This window comes from Portunus trituberculatus, chromosome 49 (assembly GCF_017591435.1).
Source record: "Portunus trituberculatus isolate SZX2019 chromosome 49, ASM1759143v1, whole genome shotgun sequence".
NCBI lineage: Eukaryota > Metazoa > Arthropoda > Malacostraca > Decapoda > Portunidae > Portunus > Portunus trituberculatus.
This window is the reverse complement of record NC_059303.1, coordinates 7487049-7507859: the sequence shown is the minus strand read 5'-3', so window position 1 is coordinate 7507859 and position 20811 is coordinate 7487049. Positions and strand designations below refer to the sequence as shown.

Here is a 20811-nt window from a genome sequence, read left to right as displayed (position 1 = left end):
TCTTCTTCTTCTTCTTCTTCTTCTTCTTCTTCTTCTTCTTCTTCTTCTTCTTCTTCTTCTTCTTCCTCCTCCTCCTCCTCCTCCTCCTCCTCCTTCTTCAGTTACAGTTACAGTTTCATTCATGTATTCATTTATCTTTTATTTGACCTTCATTATTTTTCTCTTGTACTTTGTAAAATGTCAGTGTCGATCTATGTTGTCATTCTCTCTCTCTCTCTCTCTCTCTCTCTCTCTCTCTCTCTCTCTCTCTCTCTCTCTCTCTCTCTCTCTCTCTCTCTCTCTCTCTCTCCTCGTATAACATTTTTCTCATAACACAAGTCATCACCGGGATCTAAGGTCGTGACCCCTGAGGTGAAGGCCAACTGACGCGTTTTTCCCGTGAATTTACGACTTTTCCGCGAACTAGCATGAAGATAGCTAGGAATTTTCTCTGGAACTGTGTGCGTGTTCGTGTGCGTGCGTGTGTCTGGAGACCATTCGCTGAACACTTTCGTCTCCAGTTGAATCGACGCAAGTTTAAGTAATTTTACTGTTCTTGTGACAATGTTTGAATGATTTTGCAGTTCTAGTGACAATGTTTAAATAATTTTGCGGTTCTGTTGATAAAGCATAGGTAATTTTACGGTTCTAGTGACAAAGTTTAAGTAATTTTACAGTTCTAGCGACAGATTAACAAGATTTCTATAGTTAGTAACAGAAGCACTCTAGGTAACACGGCTAAGCATCCTTCCGTGGCCTTGGAAGAGCTGTGGTGGTGGAGCTGGACGTCTCCTAGTACCTGTCTTATCTGTAGCTAAGTTTATCCAGCCCTTCCGTTAGTTAGTATTCACCTTCTGTCGCTGCGTCCTCTTCTACAGTCCTCGTCCATTCCAGCTGTAACTAGATTTCTACGGGAGGAGGCTGCGGTTATCTCTTCGGCGCCTCTCGTTTTTTCAGAACCTAATTACAACGTTCACAAGGGTACAAGTCCTTTCTGTCTCGTATAATGTCTTGTGGCAGGCGGCTTTTCACTCCTGCCTCCGCCTTCCTCGCTCCCCCTTCAGTACCAGGACGCCTTTTCATATTCATTCTGCTTACTATTTGGTGATTTCACACAGGTTCAAAAACTTATATTGATATTAAAATAGTGAATTGTGCGTCCATTAATAATATTCTGACCTTCGTAGACCCTTCCTAATGTAAATAGAATCGTCTAATCACACCTAAAACTCAAGGTAAAAATGCGTCCCGGTACTGAAGGAGTAAAGTGTGTATGAAGATACATTAATAATATTCGTTTATGTAAAAAAATGCTTTCAAAACACGTTAAAGGATATTAGAAAACGTAAAATGCAGCAATACACACCAAATAGTAATAGATTATGAGGATTTCGTAAGGAGTGTGACGACTTTACATTGATTAGACCGTGGGACATTATATATTTCTGTCTTATTTTGTATGCCTTAGTCACATACTTATTTCAGATATCTATATTTGAATTGAGAAGCTGTATCCCCCCCCCCTCTCTCTCTCTCTCTCTCTCTCTCTCTCTCTCTCTCTCTCTCTCTCTCTCTCTCTCTCTCTCTCTCTCTAAGACATGTGTATTCTCGGAAAAAAGCTGTAGTTTCCTTGTATCACTCGAACACCTTTCTCTCCTTGTTTTTCTCTTTTTGTTAATATTTTCCAAAACATCACTTCTCAATATCTTTCAAACATCATTACTTTTTCAACCACACCCCCATGTTTTGTGTGTGTGTGTGTGTGTGTGTGTGTGTGTGTGTGTGTGTGTGTGTGTGTAACTAAGTATTCTCTCTCTCTTTGCAGCGCCAACAGGGAATTGATGCAGAAGCAGCCGCCGCCAACCCACGAGGCAAAGTTATCAAGTTCGGATGGCTGGAGGGAGTCTATGTGAGTAAACTTGGTATCCTCAATGCTCTCTCTCTCTCTCTCTCTCTCTCTCTCTCTCTCAAAACCATAATTTCCTTCTCACTCTCTCCTGATATCAAAATTTTCTCTCGTTTTCCATCTACTAGTAAAATTTTCCCAGCTTTCTTCAGACACCCAGCGTATAACTTCAGATCTTTCCTTTATCAACAGAAACTCCTTTTATAACTCTACACACTCTTCCACCCTTCCACATCTATCATCTATCCACATCTATGAAGCTTCCCATTTTCTAGCTCCACACACTCTTCCAAGTTGTATTCTTCCACATCTTTCTCCTACACTCCCTTACGTTATCTATGAATCTTCCCATTTATTAACTCCACGTCTTGTCTTCCTATCCACGTCTTATCTCACATCCGTCTTGACGAGTTAAAGGGAGAATGCTTTTCGTACGTTTAGAATATTAATGAATGCCTCGTAGTATTAAAATTTGATGCCCTTCTGGTCTTAATGCAATCCAAGAAATACCTCCATGCTTTTATCCTCCATTTAAAAACATGAATATTAGTTGAGTATCTTAAATGTATATATATTCAAATATATATATACAGGATGAAGAAAACTCGCAGTAAAACCATTTCTTGTTGTTGTGACGTTTCTGGACACAAGATGAAATGGTTCTACTGTGAGTTCTTACCCTCTACGCTTCGGCGGATCTACACGCAACCAAGTGCTAGCTATATTTTTATACATTTCTTCATATTCTCCTAGTCTTAACCAAAAAGAAAAAAAAAAAGTGTTCCCATTCTCTTATCCTCCATTTAGAATCATAAATATTAATAGTTTTCCTTAGTATGTGCATTAATCCTAATACTCTTCTGTAATGCATTCTCCAAGTCTCAACCCAGTCCAGGAAGTGTCCCCATGTGCATGTTATTAAATGTATGCTTGTTACTGCTGCCCTTCATGAATATTTGTTTAGTTTCCCTTAGTACGTACAATAAGCGTAATACTCTTTCTTAATGCATTCTCCAAGTCTCAACCCAGTCCAGGAAGTGTTCCCGTGTGCATTTTACTAAATTTATGTTTAGTTACCGCTGCCCTTTCATGAATATTTATCTAGTTTTCCTTCAGGAGGTACATTAATCGTAATACTCTTCTCTAATGCATTCTCCAAGTCTTAATTCAGGCAAGGAAGTGTCCCCGTGTGCACGTTATGTATGCTTAGTTACCGCTGCCCTTCATGAATATTTAAACCTCATTTGGTGTATTTACCAGCCCCTGAAAACCTTGTCCTCTTCTGGGGAAACAAGAAATAAAGGAAATACTTCCTTGTTATTCCATTACCTTGTCCTGTTTATTCCTTTTTTCCTTTTCTTTCATTATTCCTGTCATTCTTAAGCTTCTCTCTCTCTCTCTCTCTCTCTCTCTCTCTCTCTCTCTCTCTCTCTCTCTCTCTCTCTCTATACTCAGTGTTATTCATCTTTTTTACTGCATTGTTCCATTTCTTTTTCTTTTCGTCTTATTTATGGTGTTCATCTTCTAACAGTCTTATCTTATTCCTTATTCTTCACTGTCTTCACTTTATCCTTATTTACTGCTTTATCTCTTCCATATCTCTAAATTCCTCTTTTATCCTCCATGTCCTCTTCCTTTTTCTTATCACCTCCTTTTCCTCTTACTCCATTCGCTCACGTCATCCTTATCTTCCTTGTCTCATTACCTTGTTCTATCATTTTCAGTCTCTTCATCTCCTTGTCTCTACTCCCTCTCCTCATCATCCACCTCTTCTTACCTTTAGTCTCTTTCTACCTTCTCCACTGCCCCATCCATCTCTGCTCAGTGCCTTCCTCTATCTCTCCCCACCACCTCCCCGCTCTTCTTCTCCCACATGTCCTCATCCTCTTTATTTCCTCACAGATGCGATGCCTCCTCAATATCTGGGGTGTCATGCTGTTCCTCAGGGTGTCCTGGGTGGTGGGACAGTCTGGCATCGGTGAGTATTGATAGATGAGTAGTAGTAGTAGTAGTAGTAATAGTAGTAGTAGTAGTAGTAGTAGTAGTAGTAGTAGTAGTAGTAGTAGTAGTAGTAGTAGTAGTAGTAGTAGTAGTAGTAGTAGTAGTAGTAGTGCACTCAGTCATTATGAGCTTTGAGCCCTCTCTAGGTTAGAGGTTGGCTGGGCAATCACCAGGCAACTGCTTCATCAAGTAGGGAGCCAACTCCACCAGATAACAATGAAAGGGTTGAACACTCTCTTGTGATGTCAATGAATAACAGTGTGTGCTTTCAGTTGTTTCTTGAGATTGTAAAGGTAATTTTTGCCCAGGAAGTGAAAAGGTTTGGCTGGCACAGATATATGAACTGTGTTGTTGTATTCCTTCTGAGAAATGTCACACAGCACAGTTGACATTCCACCTGCAGGAGACAACCATGCAGGAACCAGAGGCAATGGCTGCAAATGTAAACACAACAGCAATAAGGCAAACAGTTGTCACTAAATAAAATGTCCACCAATTTCAGTACTATATTTAGAACTCAGCGATTATGTTAATGCAGTGAGATATATACACACACACATACACACATGCATATATACCACATTCCTGCATGCCTGATAAGATTGATGCACACACACACATAACATTACACACATGACTAGGAAATAAATAAGATCAGTAGATGTGAACTGAGAGACCTGTTTAGCATTCTAGCAAATATATCCATGGCTGGTTGACTTGGTGATGTGGAGGTGAGGCGAGTGAAGCTGTGAATGAAGCCGCCAGGGAAGCACAGGTGTGGCAGCTCCATTACCACAAATTACAAGGGTTATATGAATGGTGGTCATGTCCTCTAACATCTTCAGGGCTTGCATTCACAGACACCTTGAATCTCTATTAGGAAACGAGGCCACACTGATTATTTATTTATTCTGATCACTCCTTACTAAACCAGAATCCTTGTCAAACTAGCCCGATAGTCATAAAGATACCCTCAAAACACCAATAGCTTCTAGAACTTGGAAATATATGATGCTGATGCCAAAATATTGAAATCTGGTGTTAAGAAGCATTAAATTTTCCTTAGAATAATAAATACATCCTTAAAATACCTAATAACTTTCACTAGAACCTTTGAAACTCCAGTAACTTCCATTAGAATCCTTAAAAATCCCAATTACTCCCACCAAAACTCTTAAAACCTCCAACAGCTTCCACTAGAATTCTTAAAATATCCAATAACTTCCACTAGAACTCTTAAAAAATCACAATAACTCCCACCAGAACTCTTAGGACCTCCAATAACTTCCAATAGACTCCTTAAATCTTAATAACTTCCACTGAAACCCTTAAAAGCTCCAATAACTTCTATTACAACACTTAAAAATCCCTCCATTAACTTCCAAATGAGCCTCTAGAATGTGGGTGAAGCAAGACACCAAAATATTCAATCCTGGTGTTACAGAGCAAGCAGAGTCTTGTGTTATAAGGGAAAGAATCACACACTTGCTCTGCTTCCCTGGGGTTGCCATGCTGTCTTGCTATAAATCTCAGTGAAGGATGTAAATTTTATGACCTCCTATTTTGTGGTTAGGACTTAAAGTGGAGACATATTTAGGCCGTTTCTGAAGCACACTGCAAGTCCCCAAACTGTAAACCTTGCTGAAGGGTCTTGTAATTTTGTGATAATCTCCACTTTGCTTTTTATCTTTCTTCTCAAAGTGGAGACGTTTTGTTTGTGTGGTCTTTTTTTTTCACTGTTTACACTTTCACTGGTTAACCATAGATGGAAGGCGACACACAGTGATGTTGTTAGCTGAAACTCTCTTCTGTATACTAATTTTCCTTAGGGTTCTGATGTTATGCAATGTAAGTAGTAGTAGTAATAGAAGTAGCAAAAGTAGTAGTAGTAGTAGTAGTAGTAGTAGTAGTAGTAGTAGTAGTAGTAGTAGTAGTAGTACTAGTAGTAGTAGTAATGATAATGAGAATCCTGTAATCTTTTCCCTCAGTCCTGGCAATCCTGACGGTGATCCTTGGAAATGTTGTCACTACTCTCACCACCTTGTCCATGTCTGCCGTGGCCACCAACGGACGAATCCAAGCTGGTAAGAGAGAGAGAGAGAGAGAGAGAGAGAGAGAGAGAGAGAGAGAGAGAGAGAGAGACCATTACTTACACTGGTGATGTGCCGATAAGTGTGTGACTCAAACCTCTCGTTCCTGCAGGTGGCGTCTACTACATGATCTCCCGCTCCCTTGGGCCTGAGTTTGGTGGCTCCATTGGGCTCATGTTCACCCTGGCTAACTCCATCGCAGCTGCCACATACATCATTGGTTTCTGTGACTCCCTCAAGGTGGGTTTTGTCACCTTAACCACTTCAGTATTGGGAAGCATCTTTACCTTGAGTTTGGGGTATGATTGATTTTATTTACATTAGGAAAGGTTTATGGAGCTCAGAAGATTTATGGCCAGAGTCTTCACTATTTTAATCCTCACACAAGTTTCTAAAGCTGTATGAAATTGGTAAATAGTAACCAGAATGAATATGAAAATCTGGCATAGTACTGAAGGGGTTAAAGTGTCTATGTGATTTTTTTGTGGGTGTAAGTCCCCTTTGTTTTTAGTGTTTTTTTTTTTTTTTTCCATCCAGATTTCCTTCAAATGTGTATCTGTGTTTCTTATGGCTGTGGATTCCCTTGTAGTGTTCTTTTCTTGTGTTTCTTTCATTGAGTATTGCTTTAGCTCTGTCTGTGTTTCTTATAGGTATTGGTCTGTTGTAGTATTCATTTCTAGTGTTTCTTTCATCCAGTTTCCTTCAAGTGTGTTTGTATCTGTGTTTCTTATGGGTGTGGATCCCTTTGTAGTGTTCTTTTCCTGTGTTTTTTTTAATCCAGTTTCCCTGAGGTGTGTATCCATGTTTCTTATGGACTGTGGATCCCTTTGTAGTTTTTCTAGTGTTGCTGTCATTGAATATTGCTTCAGGTGTTTCTCATGGATGTAAGTTCCCTTCTAGTGTTCTTTCCTTCAGGTCTTCCTTTTATCCTGCATTTCTTCAAGTGTATATCTATGTTTTGATGGCTGTAAGACTCTTCTTCATATTCTATGTTGAGTTTCTTACAGATACTGGAATATTTTAATTAAAGATCGTGAAGATAAAGAAATGAGAGGAAAGATTTGTATCTTCTATCTGTTTGTTGTTATATGTCTGCTCTGCTTATGGCTCTCTTTTGCCTTGCAGGATTTGATGTTCTACTACTTTGATGGTGCTAAGATTGTGGATGGTGCAGTGAATGACACACGTATAGTGGGCACAATCACTCTCATATGTGTGCTGGCGCTGGCCATTGTGGGCATGGATTGGGTTACCAGGGTAAGTTTTGCTCTCTGCTAAACATTTGTATCCAAAAACTTCTTCAACATTACATGCATACATACTTACACATTTAGAGATATGTCAAAATGGTGTTTAGCAAGTTGAGCACTACAAACCAGAGGAACACAAAGAAAAACCCAATAATATAGTTGTATTAAAAGATGTAACATTGCAAACTTGACACTCTGGGAAAGAATACAAGTGGTGAGGTATAAAGGGATGAAATACACATATCTTTATAGTGAATACATATGAATTGATTTACAGGTCCAAATGGGGTTGCTGTTCCTGCTGATCGGTTCACAGATTGACTTTGTAGTTGGTGCCTTCATTGGTCCCCAGAATGATGTGCAGAGGTCACAGGGATTCATTGGTCTCAGTGGTGAGTTATAAAAGATTTTCTAGTGAGAGGTGTTTTTATTCCTTGTGTCAGGGATCACTGTGGGAGATGGCATGTTTATATCTTACTCTCTTTTTTGTGTTGTCTATTGTACCCATCATTGGCATTGATGGTTTCTATTCATCCATAAACTAAACCGGTGGGTGATTTAGAGCACACACTCCTGAAATGTTGAGTTTGTTCAGCAGGATAAGGATATCAAAGGATGCCATCAAGAGATAAGCTGACTCATTTCCTCCTGCAAACTTTCAGGGGAGGTCTTGGCCAAGAATGTTGGTCCAGATTATCGAAATTTTGAAGGCAGACCGCAGAACTTCTTCTCAGTGTTCGGTGTGTTCTTCACTGCAGTGACGGGCATTGTGGCTGGCGCAAACCTTTCTGGAGATCTCAAGGTGGATATATTGGGGTTTACTTCAGCAGTTCAATTGCTGAGAATTTTGTTTTGAAACATTCCAAACACCATTTTTTATCCCTTTCCTTTGTCATTGTTATGTAATGAAGGTCTTTTTTCCAGGATCCTGCTGAAGCCATCCCCAAGGGAACACTGGCTGCCATTGTCACCACCTTCTGCACCTACATCATCTACCCCATCATGATCGGAGCGGCTGTGCTCAGGGATGCCACAGGTGCCTTGCTGCTCCATTGTTGCTGTGACCGCTTGTTGAGGTCACATTTGTAATGCTGAGTGTAGGATTATGATGTGTATAATGATATAGCTTATTGATTAGTGTATTTTAGACATGAGAATTAACACTGTGATGATTGGTTCACAGGTGACGTGTCCTACAGGTGCTGAGTGTAGGATTATGATGTGTATAATGATATAGCTTATTGATTAGTGTATTTTAGACATGAGAATTAACACTGTGATGATTGGTTCACAGGTGACGTAAATGTGTATCAGATGTACCAGAACCACAGCATTGATGAGAATCCGGCATTCACTAATTGTAGCACAACTGGTCATGTTGACAATGGAACTCAAGTGTGTCCATTTGGCCTTCAGAACAGTTTTCAGGCAAGTGAATATTAAGCATTTTGTTTAAAATCTTATATTTAGAGATAAGATCAACTCTGTCAAAATGTGGATTAATCAGATAATTAAGAAAGACAATCCACTTCACAATACTGGCATGGCACTCACAGCTGGCCCACTACTGTGCTGAGGGTGCCATAGTGGGTCAAGGTGGCTTTCTACAGTGTGTTGGCAGCTGTTAACAAATCAATCTGGCTCTTCAGGTGATGGAGCTCATGTCTGCCTGGGGACCGCTGATCTACGCTGGCTGCTTTGCTGCCACGCTCTCCTCAGCCATTGCCTCCTTGGTGGGTGCCCCCAGGGTGCTGCAGGCACTGGCCAAGGACAAACTCTACCCTGGCATCTTCATGTTCTCCAAGGGCACCGGTGCCAACAACGACCCCGTTCGTGGTTACATCCTGGTGTTCGTCATCTCCTTCATCTGCATCATGATCGGTGGGTTTGTGTGCCTGTCCATCATTTCTCTTTATTACTTATAAAAAAAAAAAAAAAAAAAAAACTGAAAAAGAGAGGTGGCTAATGCCTAGATTCTGTTTAATTTTCAGATGAAATAAAGAAAGCTTAACAATGCACAAACAAATGTGAATGCAATAGTATTTCAAACTAACTAGAGTGATGTAAATAAATATAGTGTAGCTGACCAGTGATAGTGATAGACCCACAGTACACAGTATAGTGATGTGTGGGATGGTAGCAGTCATCTCAAGCACTAGTCAGGTCCACCTCACCATTAACACACCTCCTGATGCACTGGCAGGTGACTTGAACGTTGTCTCCACCCTGCTCAGTAACTTCTTCTTGGCGTCGTACAGCCTCATCAACTTCTCCTGCTTCCATGCCTCACTCATCAAGTCCCCTGGATGGCGGCCAAGCTTCAAGGTGAGTGCATGGCTGTCACCCTCACTATACAAGTTCCATTACAGCAACCACACAGCCAGAAAAAAGTCACAAAAGTGGTGATGTGTAGGAAGTTGTACATGAGATTAACTGGTTCATTTTGATAGCCATTGTTTTTTTTTTGTGAATAGCTCAACCTCATTACTGAGCCTCCATTATTAGTCACCCAATCTATTTAGTAATGATGTGTTGTTAATTTTTTTTGCTAATATAAATTTTTTTTATATCAGTACTACAACCTGTGGATCAGTTGGCTCGGTGGAATCTTGTGCCTGATTGTGATGTTCTTGATTGACTGGATCACTGCCCTAGCCACCTTCCTCATCATCGTTGCACTGTATCTCTTCGTGTCCTACCGCAACCCCAGTGAGTCTTTTCTTTTTATGTAATAGATGAAAGCTGGCCAGGGGCAACATAAAAAACAAAAACTAAGAAAAAAAAGGCCCACTTAAAATTTCCCTCTTAAATCAAGTCGAGTCATAGGAATTTGGAAACACAGAAGCTGGTAGGAAGTTCCAGAGTTTACCAGAGTTTTCAGTCCACTGTTGAGGAGGAATTGTCAATATTTACCAAAGATTAGACTTGCCACTCTCATGTCAACCATTTGTTATTGTACTTTTTTCATTGCAGACGTCAACTGGGGATCCTCGACACAGGCACAAACTTACGTGTCGGCCCTCAAGACCACCCTGGACCTGAACACCATTGAGGAGCATGTCAAGAACTACCGGCCACAGATCCTGGTGCTCACTGGTCCAGTGGGCTCTAGGCCGCCACTCATTGACTTTGCCTACAGTATCACCAAGAACATTTCCCTGCTTGCCTGTGGTCATGTCATCCAGGTGTGACAGGAAAGAGTTTTGTTTTCATGTAACAAAATTTACTTCATTGTACTGATTACCTATTTTTCCTAGAAATTGCTGAATCATCCCATCTCTGTTGTATTGAAAAAGCAGATCTCTCCAGAAGACATCTTTATGTATTGGTGTTACCTGTACTGCATGACTTAACCACTGTCACCCCCACAGGGCCCCCAAACCCAGCGCCTGCGTAACTCCCTCACCCGGCAGTCCTACAACTGGCTCATCCGTCATAGCATCCGTGCCTTCTATTCGCTGGTGGAGGGAAGCAACCTGGAGGATGGCGCCAGAAACCTCTTCCAGGTGAGCATTTCCCTTTAGCTAATCAATCTGAGAACCCTGTATAGTGTGTAGTGCTAATGCTTCAAGAGGGAAGTTTCAATACACATCCTCGAATTTTAGTTGATTCTTTTGACTTCTTTTGGGGGTGGGCCATTTTATTTGTTGCCTTATAGTGCCCTTCATACAGGAAAAATCTCTACTGTCCTCATTAAATTCTGCAACCAATGAACTTAACTTTAACTTTAAATCTGTGTTTCTAGTGGTAGTGAAATATGAAGTAGACCTTGTGGAACTGTAACATATCCACCATGAAAATGCAATGAAGATTGTAGCCCTCAGCTTAGACACAAGACACAGCATCAAGCACTCACTAGTATTACCAGCACATTTGGCAGACTCAAGAGGTATTATTTACAGCTGGTGGGTCTGGGCAAGCTGCGTCCCAACACTGTGGTTCTCGGCTACAAGGCAAACTGGCGCAAGTGTGACCCAATGGAGCTCAAGGCGTACTTCAACACCCTGCAGTGAGTGGCCAGGGACTTATTGCAATGATGAGGTTCACAGTAGAGGAGAGTGAAATAAAACTAATATTCTTCCTTTCTACTTTATGGAACTATACTATTTCTACTCCTTACAGTGAGGCTCTGGACATGTACTTTGGTTTGGTGATCCTGCGTGTGCCTCAAGGCTTGGACTACTCCCAGATTATTGAGGATGAGGACTCTCCCATCACTATGAATGGCAACGAGGGTGCCATCACACAGACAACTGGAGATAAGCCAGGACAGTCCACTGCCAACCAGCTCACTCAAGGTACACCACTCTCTCTGTTGCTCGTCTCAACTCACGCGCAAAAAATAACTCACATTTATACTTCATTGTATGTTTTCTCACATTTTTTAATCTCTGGTGTTATTTCTGGTTCTTATCATTGACTTGTATCTTTACCTCTTCATCATCTGTTTTCTTACTTTTCTAATATCTCTGGTGTTTTTATCATTGTGTGGCATCTTATCTTCACTTCATCTTCCTCTGTGTTCTCATTTTCTGCTTCTGTCACTAGTGTCTTTAATTTTTACTGATACATTTTCACCATATTGTTTGTTCTCTTACTTTGCTGTTGTCATTTTTGTTGCTGATTGGTGTTTTCACTTTTATCAACATTATATGCTGTTTTCCCCACTGCCACATGTAATCCAGACACTTTCAAAACACTCATATCCCAAGTTGTTGTCATTGTTATTAGTGTCTTTATTCTATCTCATCTGTTTCTCTCACTTGGATTCAGGCTCTAAAAAAACAGACATTCCAGATATAAAGTAGTTTTTTTCTGTCTCTCTACTCTACATAGGTCCTTTTTTCTTATGTCTTCTTTTAGGGATGTAATGTTTTGGTGGGAATTAAATTCTCATCACCATCCTCATCACCATCATCATATCCTTCACCATCTTCATCACTCTCATCATCACCATCACCTTCACCATTACCATTACCATTACCATTACCTTCACCACCACCTTCACCATCACCAATGCATCATTCCTCTGACCTGTTGGCTGCCAGAGTGAGACAGTTGCCCTTCTCATGACTCATCAGATGCTCCTCTGGTGTAAAGAGCCTTCATATTTTGAATCACTCATACATACATGTTAAGAAATTCCACATTTTTTGGTACATCTGTCAAATGATTAAATACGTACATAGGGTATGCATTCTCTATAACGTTAGAGCAGATATGGAAGCCAGTTTAGATAAATGTGCATCAGCTAGAATGAAAAATATATAACAGGGATTGTGTGGGGGACAAATCCTCCCCACAATTGACGTCCATGATCTCCTGAAATAGTGTTTTGGTTATCACATGGTAGAAGAGAGAATGACAAAAGATTTCACTATTAGCAGCCATAGGACTTGTGTAACCTTCCACACTCTTGTTATTACATGGTAGAAGAAAGAATAACTAAAGATTTCACTATTAGCAGTAAAGTTGTGTAACCTTCACACTTTTGCTGTGTTTTGCGTACATGTTTCGTCAATGTTTGCCATTTGATAGATTCTGAGCAAACCAGAGGAATTTCACTCAAGGGGCAATGGAAAGCACAGTGGAGTGGTAGTGAGTGTGGAAGGTTGTTCAACTTATGACCATAACTGAGGGATGCTACAAGACTCTTATCCTCCAATTTCTGATAATTTGTCTGGCTGTTCTTTTTTGAGACTGGCACTTCAATATGCCTTGTTTTTTCAACTTTGTGTTACTTGTGCTATGTCCCTCTTAGGTAAAAAAATAGAAATAATAAATGATAGAAAATATGTTGCCCTTTAAGTTAGCATGATAGCAGTACATGAATGAAGGGAAGTGTTGACTAACCGAGGCTTTACCTGGCGCACCGCTGACAAGCCTGGTGCTCGACTGACCCGCCGACATTCCCCTGGATGCTTGGCAAGTCCTTGGTGGTGTCAGCAACCATGCATGTTTGTACTTATGTTGCTTTCCTTAATATGAAGGGACTTAGTTATGAGAGCTTTGGTGCAGTGTTCTGGTCTGGCTCAGTGCTAGTCAGCCGCATGGATCTTGATTGATCTTTTTTAGTCTTTTTAAAATTCTTCCAGTTGCTTTTGTCTTTAATTTGTCAGCTCATGCAGAGAAAATAACTCATTATAGGCATTGCCAACTTTAGTGTATCTTGGAATAGATTGCTAGTTGTGCTGCTTATCAATGTATGTGAGTTGTGGCCAGAAATGTGATGAGAACTTTCCTGGTGCTTTGTCAGTGTCAGTCTGCTCCATGAGTCCACACCCACCTGTAGCTCAGACCACAGACAGTTCTAGTGAGGCAGTGGTGGTGGTGGTGGTGGTAGCAGTGAAAGGAACGAAGGAAAGTGACAAGAAAGACATAAAAACTACATATCAGTTTCATGGAGAACAAGAAGTATGGCATAGATTATAGAGAATGTATACCACAGGCTCACAGGAACATAGAACACATCAGGGTTTCTATATTGCACCTCTGACCTCTTCCTTTTCCACCTTTGTATGTACTCATGTGCTTCATCTTGCTTATACCAGTATGTGATGTACAGTATTTTTCTTTGTCTTGTCTTCTTGTATTATGATCAAAGTCTGCTTGATTTTAAGGATCCATTATATATTTGCATCTTGAAGCTATAACACACAGTCAGTCTTGTTCTTCCATGTACTGATCTAATACTTGATGACTGAAGGAACGTGTGATGGTGTTCATACGAGGATGTTCTTGGGTATTAATGTATGACTCAACACATCTCACTCCTTGTACATTCAACCAGTGTTCTTTGCTGGCATGTGAGTCATGGCGTTTAGCATGCCTATCAATATTTTCTCCTAATTTACACATTTCCTAGCCTGTACATTTTGCAACTTTATCCTAAGCAAGAGTTACGATATGTGTGTGGCTGAAAGGAGAAAGCAAGAAGAGACACTATTTATATTGTTACTACATTACTCTCTTTAATTTCTGTGACTGCCTTCCTCTTGCCCTGACACGGCGTCTCCCTAGAGGTGGCAAAATTGCTTGGCACACTAAACTTTAACACCCGGAGTACGTACTATCGCGGTGAGTTGTGCTGGTGCTGCCACAGTGCATGACGTGTGTTGCTGGTGACTGTCCCTCTCACCTTTTATTTACTTGCACACGTTTTTAGCTTTGTGTTCCTGTTAGATGCAGGTGAGTTGATTCTTAGCTTCAAGGATTTATATTTTCTTACTTTTTCCTTTGATAAATGTTTCTATTGTCAGTGAGGGATGTCAGAGATCTTGTAATGATTCTAGTTGGTCTTTATTTTTGTGTGTTAATTCCTTCACTGATATGCAACACTTCACAGCACTTAAAGCAAGGTATGAAGTTTTTATTAGTTTCTGCAACATAGAAAGGGAGAAGGAGGACTATATTTTTGTAGTTTCTGGCCAGTGTAAGGCTTGGAAGTGGCTGATGAACTAGAAGGAATATCTGTAGTAGTTAAGAGTTCAGGAAAGACTTGCCATAGAACAGTGAAAGGATTAATGTGTAAAGTTTGAATGTATAGTATTGTTTGTATAAGTCAGCCACTTCAAGGTTTGTTTAATTATTTCTGGTAGTGAATGTAATTTTTCTTGATATTTTAATGAATTTGTTTAGTAACAATATTAAAAAAATTTTGAATACTGAAATAGTGCTATGAATATTTGAGTGTGGATAGGTATAGAAGGAAGTGGAAGTAGGTATGAAAGAAATGGAGAAGTACATTGTTACAGGACAAGTGAAAGACAAAGTATGGTGTCTATTACATATGTAGCTAGTTAATGTTAGATCTGAATAATAAAGGTTTACATAACAGTTCAGTAAATACACAAATTTGGTAAGTAAAGTAATTCATGCACTTTAAAATTAGATCAAACTAAAACTAAATGACATCGTCTGAAGTAGGATGGATTTAATAGTAAGGTTTTATAGAATGAGTCTGTTTCTACTATGTATTCTATGTATGAGATTCTTGAAGCTTATGCTTATTACTGCTGCTGCTGCTGCTGCTGTTGCAATACTACTGTTATTTGTTTGACTGTGGCTGATGCTGTGATGCCTCATGCTTCAAAGGTTACTGTGCAGTTCAGTAAAGTGATTCACCATTCAGAATTATAACTTGGTCTTGGCACTCCGCAATTTTCTTGAGACTATTTCATTAAGATTGAAAACTTTCTTCATCTGAAATGAGTACTTCAATTCATTTAAATTCAATACAATGGAGTCTCCTTCTAATTTACACATTGACTGATCCCCTCTGCATGGAAATAAAAAAAACCATTCCATTATTTCTTGATCATACATATTAGTCAATCAGAAAAAAAAAACAAGGTGAATCACTCTGCAGAACTGTAAAAATGCCCTGTATTACTTGCTAGGCTGTGTATGAAGAGTTTCCTGCATGTTGTAGGTGGAGGCAGTGTGAAGTGTGCAGTGTGGCATGACAGACCTAATTGTCTGTCAGCATCTTCAGAGGTGATGCCTTGCTAGGTAGTGCTTGGTGTGTGGCGGTGACTAGCTAGAGAGGAATGTGATTATATGTCCAACCTTGATGCCATATTTCAGACAGTAATTGTTGTGTTTTATTCCATCTTTCATGCTACAGTCTTTAGGAGGAAGAAAATACGTCAAACTGGTCGAGGTATTTGGATACTTTTTCCAGTTTTTTTGTTGAGCTACTGTAGGTGTTTGTTTCCTTGTTGGTCTCTCTAACACTGTAGCTGAAGGTCCCTATGCCTTCAGTGCTGTGGTGGGTCTAGGGAGTGCCTTGTTTCCCACCACACAGTTCAGAGCCACTCATATGACTGGGAGATGACATGGAAAACTCTGTGATGGAGAGGTTGTGAGGGAAGGTGATAGGAGAGAAACCTTTAGAATTCTTTTGAACACTTGTGACCTGGTAGATGAAGTAGGGAGCTAAATGATGGAGTGCTGGACTGAGGAACAAAGTGAACCATTGCAAGAGAGAGAGAGAGAGAGAGAGAGAGAGAGAGAGAGAGAGAGAGAGAGAGAGAGAGAGAGAGAGAGAGAGAGAGAGAGAGAGAGAGAGAGAGAGAGAGAGAGTGAGAGATTTTTAAACTGGAACGTAGTATGATATGGTAAAAGGAAATAACAAGATAAAGTTGGTGAGAGAAGAGATTAAAAGAATTGACATGATGGGATGAAGAAAACATGGCGAGATTGAGAGACTGAAGGTGTTAATGGGAACAGAGTGAGGCTTAGTAAGAAGAGGTGAAAGAGGAGCTTAGGACTGGACCAATGAAAGAGCCTGTAGTGTGTCTGGAGAGGGTTAGATGCTGCCCTTAAGGATGCTGTATTCAAACTGAAGGAGAGTGCAATAGAGAGATAGATGAGCTGTGAGAGGTGTCCTTTTCAAAACATGGAATGAGTGTTTCAAGAATGCTGCGTACTCCAGTGAGATTATTGCACAAAACTTAGAAAACAATGCAATATTTTTGAGATTGAATTAGATTAGTTTCCAGAGTATTAGGTTATAAATGAGGAGGGAGTTTTAATGGATGGTGTCAGAAAATTCAAAGGAACAATGTAATATTTTGGAGTCACTGAATGAGACAAGTTTTCAAAGTACTGGAATGAGTTTTTAATGGATGGTGTCACAAAATTTATAAAAACAGTGTAATATTTCTTAGTTATTGAGAATGCAAGGATGGTGTATGCTTTAGTGTTGTCCTGAGGAACTCCAGCATGGTCTTTCCTTTGAGTGTGAATTGTTTGCAGAAGGCATCAAACTGAAATAGAATGAGTAGTAAACAGAGAGACTGGTCTCCTGTGTGGTGGGATACATGGCAGCTACATGTGTCTAGTTGTGTGTCACTGTATTTGTCATGACTACTTGTTGTGTCTATTGAAACATGAATTAACTGTTTCCCCATATAGCACAGTAATTGTTGAAAATTGTACACATTTTGTTCATAATAGTAATAGTATCATTAAGCACAACACTATCTTGTACTACTTATTGAACACCAGTAGTACATAGTTATAGTAGTACATATAGTATTAGTAGTTATAGTTGTACAGTATAGTATGTATATTGTTGTCATTGTTACGTGTAAAATTTTGCCTGAGATAATATATGTGGGTAACTTACAATGAATATACTGCACAAAACTTAAAAAAAAATAGCATCAGGAGTTCATTGCATTAGTAGATGAATTTTCAGAGTATGTTATGAAGTTAAAGTAGAATAAATGCAGAGGGAGACTTGGTAATAAGTAGAGGTGTAGTAGATATGAAACACTCCCACAGGTCACTTGGTAATATTTAAGCACCTTTACACCTCTCACTAAATGAAGACTCACTAAAGGAAAAAGAATAATGCATAGTAGAAATGAATGTGAGTTTTGATTAGATTCTGACCGTCACTCATCTAATTTGCTCTCTCTAGATATTATTTGAGCACCTTTATGCCTCTCTCTAAACCAGGACTTGCTAAAAGGAAAAAATGAGGCATAATAGAAGTGAATGTGAGAGTTAATTAGATTTTGACCGTCACTCATCTCATTCATACATTGCTTTATCCTGAATGTGTTTGTGATGTTTTTTTTGCCATATATATTTTGAGTTATTTTTTTTCTTTTATTAATTTAAGGTTATTATTGATAGACTAGTGAAGTGAGCAGTGGTATACTTTAGTTGTAGTGATGCATGTGGGTAAAGTAACAAAGGGAGTATTTTCTATCTTTTATTGGGTGTCTCTTTTTTTCCATGTTATTTTCTTTTAACTTTTATTTTTGTTGACATTTTTTTTGTGTCATTCATTTATGTTTTTATTTTTTCTTTCTTTTTTTTCCCTTTTCTTAATGTATTTGTTTTTCTTTCCATCCCTGGTATTTTTTTATGATCTGCTTTTGTTTTCATTTATTTTGTCATCCATTTACAATTTCACACATTATTATTTATATATTTCCTTTTTTAATTTCATATTTTCTCTTTATTATTTCCATTTTCATTTATATACATTATTCAGTTACATCTTTTTATTCTTTTATTCAGACCTTCCCTTTCAGTTTAATTTCCAGAACAAATAACACATGTATAGTAATTAACTAACTCACCTGTCTTAGAATCCTGCACACCTAGTTATCATTAGTAATTATATAGACAGGTATGGTTGGAGTGGAGTAGAAAATGGTACTAGTGGAAGAATAAAGGATAGGAGTGGTGGGTGATGTGGAGGCAGTGTGGAGAAGTGGAGAGGGTGGAGGGGTGGTGTATCGTTGTAGTTTATTGGGAGTGGTGGTGATGTGGAGGCAGTATGGAGTAGTGGAGAAGGTGGAGTGAGGGTGGAGTGGTGGTGGTGTGGTGGTGGTGGATGGAATGTCTGTTATTTATTGAGAGTGGTGGTGATGTGGAAGCAGTGCAAAGTAGTGGAGAAGGTGGAGTGGTGGTGGTGGTGGTGGTGGTGGATAATTGTAGTATTTTGGGAGGGGTGGTGATGTGGAGGCAGTGTGGAGTAGTGGAGAAGGTGTAGTGGTGGTGGTGGTGGATAGAATAACTGTAGTATTTTGGGAGGGTGGTGATGTGGAGGCAGTGTGGAGTAGTGGAGAGGGTGGAGAAGGTGTAGTGGTGGTGGTGGTGATGGTGGTGGATGGGATAGGTGTTTTTTTTTCTAAAGTAATTACTTTGGAAGAGTTTTTTTTGTGTATGTATTTTTTGGGTCTAATTTTTAACTGTGATTAGTATTTGATTTGATTTGATTTGATTTTTTTTTTTTTTTTCAGTATATATTATGTTTGTAGATTTTAGTTTGTTTCATTTGTTTGGTTAATTTGGTTGAGTTGCTCTTGTTTTATTTTTATTATCAGATTTCTGCAGTTCATTTTACAATTAGAGAATATAAAGTTGAAGACAAATTACACTAAACTATTCTGAAATATTAGCTTATTAGAAAAGAAACTAAAAAATATCTATGTTAAAGTAAAAGCAAAGAATTAAGAAAACTTGAAATAATACTTACATAATTTTACATAGCCAAGTCTGAAGCATTGTACTAAATACCTGAATGGATATATGTATACTGTCACTGTTTGCTTCACTACAATACTGCACAGCCAACATTTCCTGACCACTTATTTATGAGTGTGTGTTGTGTAGACCTGCATGCTTCTGGTGTTCTGGTGGCGGCCTTGACTTGTGTTCTGAGGCATTCTGGGCTGAGACTAAGCTTACAATTACAGATGGAACGGACAGTGAGGCGTCGAGTCCCCCAGGATCGCCTCAGGTGGAACGGTCAACAGTAGCAACCGATGCCAACACAGAGAACAGCAAGAAGCGCCGCACCTCGCTGGCTAACTTGTTCCGGGGTCCAGGGGGTAGCGAGCTCAGCAAGGATGTGCTCAACAATATTACCATGTTCAAAAGGAAGCAGAAGAAGGTAGGAAGATGAACTAGTACTCTCCTCATGAATATTATAATTATCTTTCCCTGTCTCTCTGTCTTTGCCTCTTTAGAATATGGGAGGCTAGCTGATTCTGTCTTCTGATGGATGTTCACTCTTTTTTCATTTTCTGGCTCTGGATCTAATCTAGGATGAATATTAATCTTTTCCTGTCTCTCTGTCTTTGCCTCTGTCTAGAATATAGGAGGTTGATTCTGTCTTCTGATGGACATTTACTCTTTTTCATTTTCTGGCTCTGGGTCTTGTTTAGGAGTTGGGAAGTTTAATTCATCCTTTCCTGATAAATAGTCACCTTTTTTTTCTGTCATAGATTTTCCCATTTCTCTCTTTGTTTTGCTCATTCACTTATCTCTCTTAGAAAAAAACATAGATCAATGATAGTTAACATTCAAGAAAAGTTGGGAGCTCTTGAAAAATGTACAGATAATAATAACACTTGAGAAACATGTATAAGAACCATTCCTTCACTCCCCAGGGTACCATTGACGTGTGGTGGCTGTACGATGATGGTGGCCTGACGCTGTTGGTGCCCTACATCCTCACCACTCGCTCCCAGTGGTCCGGCTGCAAACTGAGGGTGTTCGCCCTGGCCAATCGCAAGGATGAGCTGGACATGGAGCAGAGGAGGTAACAGTTGTCTTTGGTTCACCCTGTTAATGCCAGGGTGAATTTTAAAGCTTTGTGAAATTAGAGTAGTGCCTTTTAATTCATTCTATTAGTATAGGGGTGAATTGTAAAGCTTCATGTAATCAGAGTGGTGGTGTTTTGTTTCACTCTGTCAGTGCTGGGGGAAAGAAAATAAGACAATAAAGATAAGATTGTAAAAGAAAACAGTGACAGTTTATAATGAGGTAATACTAGAGAAACATTTAATCTGAACCTCTCCATCCTGCTGCAGCATGGCCAACCTGCTCGCCAAGTTCAGGATAGACTACAGCGATGTCATTGTCATCCCCGACGTGGCCAAGAAGGCGGCTGAGTCTTCCCGCATGGAGTTTGACCAGCTCATTGAAGACTTCAAGACCAAGGACGAGGTGGACAAGGAGAATGATGGTGAGACTCATAACATTCACCTTGCTCTGCTATTCTTTCCATTATCATCCATAGCTTGCCTCCACTCCTCCCTGTAGCCTCACTTCTCAA

At 39.6% G+C, this 20811-nt stretch overlaps 1 protein-coding gene across 2 annotated transcripts in view; it reads left to right on the top strand.

Moving 5' to 3' along the window:
* The window catches only part of LOC123499301 (solute carrier family 12 member 3-like), a 128357-nt gene that overhangs the window by 103830 nt on the left and 3716 nt on the right, over window positions 1-20811 (top strand). For both annotated transcript variants that reach the window (XM_045247104.1, XM_045247103.1), the window contains 19 exons: window positions 1805-1888; window positions 3788-3863; window positions 5875-5970; window positions 6089-6216; window positions 7102-7233; window positions 7504-7618; window positions 7889-8028; window positions 8151-8262; window positions 8521-8654; window positions 8876-9107; window positions 9430-9551; window positions 9800-9935; window positions 10200-10411; window positions 10598-10732; window positions 11129-11235; window positions 11349-11524; window positions 19448-19644; window positions 20144-20295; window positions 20567-20721. In XM_045247104.1, the coding sequence (XP_045103039.1) occupies window positions 1805-1888; window positions 3788-3863; window positions 5875-5970; window positions 6089-6216; window positions 7102-7233; window positions 7504-7618; window positions 7889-8028; window positions 8151-8262; window positions 8521-8654; window positions 8876-9107; window positions 9430-9551; window positions 9800-9935; window positions 10200-10411; window positions 10598-10732; window positions 11129-11235; window positions 11349-11524; window positions 19448-19644; window positions 20144-20295; window positions 20567-20721 (2641 nt within the window). The remainder of the gene's footprint in view (window positions 1-1804; window positions 1889-3787; window positions 3864-5874; window positions 5971-6088; window positions 6217-7101; window positions 7234-7503; window positions 7619-7888; window positions 8029-8150; window positions 8263-8520; window positions 8655-8875; window positions 9108-9429; window positions 9552-9799; window positions 9936-10199; window positions 10412-10597; window positions 10733-11128; window positions 11236-11348; window positions 11525-19447; window positions 19645-20143; window positions 20296-20566; window positions 20722-20811) is intronic.